At 36.7% G+C, this 3,778-nt stretch overlaps 1 protein-coding gene across 1 annotated transcript in view; it reads left to right on the top strand.

Moving 5' to 3' along the window:
* neurod1 (neuronal differentiation 1) overlaps positions 1 to 3,406 on the top strand; it is a 14,206-nt gene extending 10,800 nt beyond the window's left edge. The window contains exon 3 of the mRNA XM_014034362.1: positions 2,353 to 3,406. Coding sequence (XP_013889816.1) covers positions 2,353 to 2,900 — 548 coding nt within the window. The 3' untranslated portion in view covers positions 2,901 to 3,406. The remainder of the gene's footprint in view (positions 1 to 2,352) is intronic.
* Positions 3,407 to 3,778: the final 372 nt, after the last annotated feature.

Here is a 3,778-nt window from a genome sequence, read left to right as displayed (position 1 = left end):
CAGGTAAACAGTACGACATGGTTGAGAGTATAATGGCATGAAGATAGATATTTGAAACAGACGATGTCAGATTGGATCTAATTTTTGAAAAAAGGTATAATTTCTGTTTCAACTTAGTGGTTAAGACATGATCACGATAAGTCAAATGAGAATCCAAAGTATATGCAGCTCATTTTCCTGAAGATAGAAGTGTTTGTTGAATTTGATTTGGCATGTTCGTATGAGCCCTTCGTACAAAAAATTAAATAAATTCAGGATAAAAAAATACAAAAATATTCTTGAATGAGGCCCAATGTCTCTCAAGACCATGGGCAGAGTGGCCGTCACAGAACAGCCGGCGGTCTTGACACAGTCACCTGTATTTTTGTTTTTTACCCTATAAAACACTACTGCCTGCTGGCTGGTCAAAGAAACGTTCAGTGCATTTAGCCCGGGGACCGGCCGCTCCCAAACTTAGAAATAGAAAGAGGAAGAAAAGTGAGCAGGTAAAATTAGTAATTTTATAATTTTTAAACATGTAGTTGTGTGTCATCACTGCTTGGCACAATACCATGTGTTACAAATGAAACTAAATCAAGAATAAACCAAATAAAATTTAAATGGAACTCGTTTGTGATCATTTAATTTCCTCATCTCAGCCACAGCAGAGTTTAAAAACAGGATGATTCATATATAGAGTTAAATGAACAATTGTCACTAAAATAGTTGTGAAATCAAGTGTTTATTCATGTAGGTAAATATGTTTAATAACCTGTTAAAATACACCATAATGCAGGAATCAGCACCTATTTTATTCAAAATTTTCAGACCCAGACCCSCCTCCAGTGTGCTCTTCCAGAGGTCTATAAAGTACTTGAAAAAAAAAACTGAGTAAAAGTAAAATTACATGAACATAAAATGACTTTGTTAAAAAAAAAAAGAAATTTCACTGATGAGAAAATCACTCAAATAAAAGTCGTAAAACTGTTCATAAAAATTGGGAAAGTTAAAGTACTTCTAGGGGAGACCGGGGACAGTTGCAACACTTTTTACATTTGACTCTGTTCCTCAGAGATGGTTTGAATTAGACAAACCAAATTTTAATACAATAAACTTACATCTGTCTGTTAATAGTCAAAGCCATTTATAGATGATTAAARCATGTACATTCTTCACTATTTGTGTTTGAAAATGAAAAGTCAGATGTTCCAACTGACCCCGGAGCCGGGGACTGTTGGAACATCTTATAACTTCTTTTAACTGAAGATCTGTCAGTTGAACCACAGGTTTGGTATCAAAAGAAACCTAAGAGTGTTGGCTAAAAGTTCATGGAAACTATTTTTACATTCATCAAACAGTTCAAACAACAAGCAGTTGAATCAGAAAGTAAACAAACTGTACAAAATGACATCATTGTAAATCTGTAAATACAGTAAACAAATCTGTAAAGGAAAGTTTTTTGACRTTATTTTTTAAAACAACTCAAAGCAGAAACCTAAATATGTTGTAAAGTGTGTTGAAAGGTTTTTTCCACTTGATTTAGAGTGAACATGATCCAAATGAAGTCAAATTTAATTTCTCATTGTTTTATATAATATATATGATGACAAATAAATGTTTGGATAATTTTTCAAAAGAACAAACATTCAATAACAAGTCTTTTAAGGCAGGTAAGAAAAATAAATAACTTTTGGAAGYAAAAACTTCAGATTTAACATTTATTAATGGAACCATCATGGTCTGTCCTGTGCAGAATGACTAAACACTAAATTATTTCTTTAATAAAACCTCTGTAACTTTGCTCCAGTTCATTTTAGCAGCATGAATCTTTGCACAGGTGATGTCCACAAGTGGATTTATGGTTTCCGAGAGTTTTTACCTGATTCATTATGGTTTTAAATGGTTATATACTGTCTAATGAAAACATTATTCAGGTGAGAGTATATATATGTTTCATCCCCAATATGTCTAAAACCACAGCGGCTGTTTTAATACTTACACTTCAGATTAAATTCACCAAGTGTTGCTTTATTTTGATACCAAGATTATTTAAGTAAAGTTATAAATGCTGAGATACACTCAATTACAATTCGGCATGGTATTTTGAGCAAAAACCTAAAAAAAACCCATTGGGGCTTAATTAAGTGATAGMATGTATGAACAATTACGTATATTTAAAATAATTTACTAACAACCATTTGTTAAAATTTGGTCCTTTAAGTTATCGTTATTGATATAATATTTGTTTTAGGTAATTATGTCTCAGTATTTATGAACACATGATGGGATTCTTATTTTTATTAAAAAGTATTAAAAGCTAATAAGTATTCAGTAAGAAGTATTGATACTAACTAACTGTGTGTCTGTTTTCAGGTTTATCTCAACCAACCACTAACCTGGTGGCAGGTTGTCTTCAGCTGAACCCTCGGACCTTCCTTCCAGAGCAAACACCTGACCTCCCAGCACACCTCCCCCCAACCAGTGTCCCCCCCTATCCTGGACACTTCCCCTACCAGAGCCCCGGGCTGACGGCTGGCTTACCCAGCCCTCCCTACGGTACCATGGACCCTTCCCACATCTTCCACCAGGTCAAAGGTCAGCCCTTTGGCCCGCTGGAACCCTTCTTCGATGGTGTTTTGGTATCAGATGGCTCCTCATTTGACCCGCCCCTCAGTCCTCCTCTCAGCATTAGTGGGAACTTCTCTTCCTTCAAGAATGAGCCGGTCCCATCTTCTGACTACAAGAGCTTCTCCTTCAGCGTGCACTGTGGGGGAGGAGCAGCTGGAGGGCACGGCACCATCTATGGCAGCGGGGGGTCCAACCTGCAGGTGGAACAGCTGGTGGGATTTGATGGACACTCACACCAAGAGCGAATGATGAACGCCCAGCTGAACGCCATTTTCCACGACTCACAAGGATGATGAGGGACTAAAAACAGATAAAGATGGAGACAACAACACAAGGAGGCGTTTGTGTGTCCTCCTATAATCTCCTCACTGTGTTTCAGTTGGTTCATGCGTTCCCTCTGTGACTCCTCCCACTGATGATGTCACTGATCCATCTTTGTTGAGATTCATCTGGTGGGAGAGGATCTTTGAATGTCTTTTTTTAATCATATCGTCACTTATAAATAATCAATGAGCAATAATCTAAACTATGCAACTTTGTTAAAGTCGAACCTGTTAATTCCAAATGTTGATGAAATTTAAGAGCTTTTCCTATTTTTAGGTCTGTGTGAATCTGAGCCGGCTTACAGCTGATGTTCATGTAATTTTTTACTTCTTACCTTTTATAATTTTCCTGTAGTGTTTTGTTGACATTTCATGTGACTCTTCTTCATGTTTTATAATATAAATGTTTATAAATGGTAAATGGACTGTATTTATGTAGCACCTTTCCATCCAACCAGGAAACTCTGAACACCTTACACTACACTCTGTGCCTTCATTTACACATTCATCCAGCACTCTATTATATCTGCCTACAAAGTAGACAAATCATTGCTTTAAGGTATTTATTTTTAATGTTTTTTATTCAATCAAACTAAACAGTAGTTTCAATCAAAAAACATTCAATAAAAAAATAATTTAAACCAAAAAAATAATTTCAACTAAACAAAAATGCAGTTTCAATTTAAAAAAAAATTCAATATCAAACTTTTGGTTGGTGCTCCAGGGCGGAGCCTATGCTGCTCCAGGGCGGAGCCTATGCTGCTCCAGGGTGGAGCCTATGCTGCTCCAGGGCGGAGCCTATGCTGCTCCAGGGCGGAGCCTATGCTGCTCCAGGGCGGAGCCTATGC

The sequence above is a fragment of the Austrofundulus limnaeus genome, unplaced genomic scaffold (assembly GCF_001266775.1).
Source record: "Austrofundulus limnaeus strain Quisiro unplaced genomic scaffold, Austrofundulus_limnaeus-1.0 Scaffold2074, whole genome shotgun sequence".
NCBI lineage: Eukaryota > Metazoa > Chordata > Actinopteri > Cyprinodontiformes > Rivulidae > Austrofundulus > Austrofundulus limnaeus.
The sequence above is the reverse complement of the archived record's forward strand: the minus strand, read 5'-3'. Positions and strand labels throughout refer to the sequence as shown.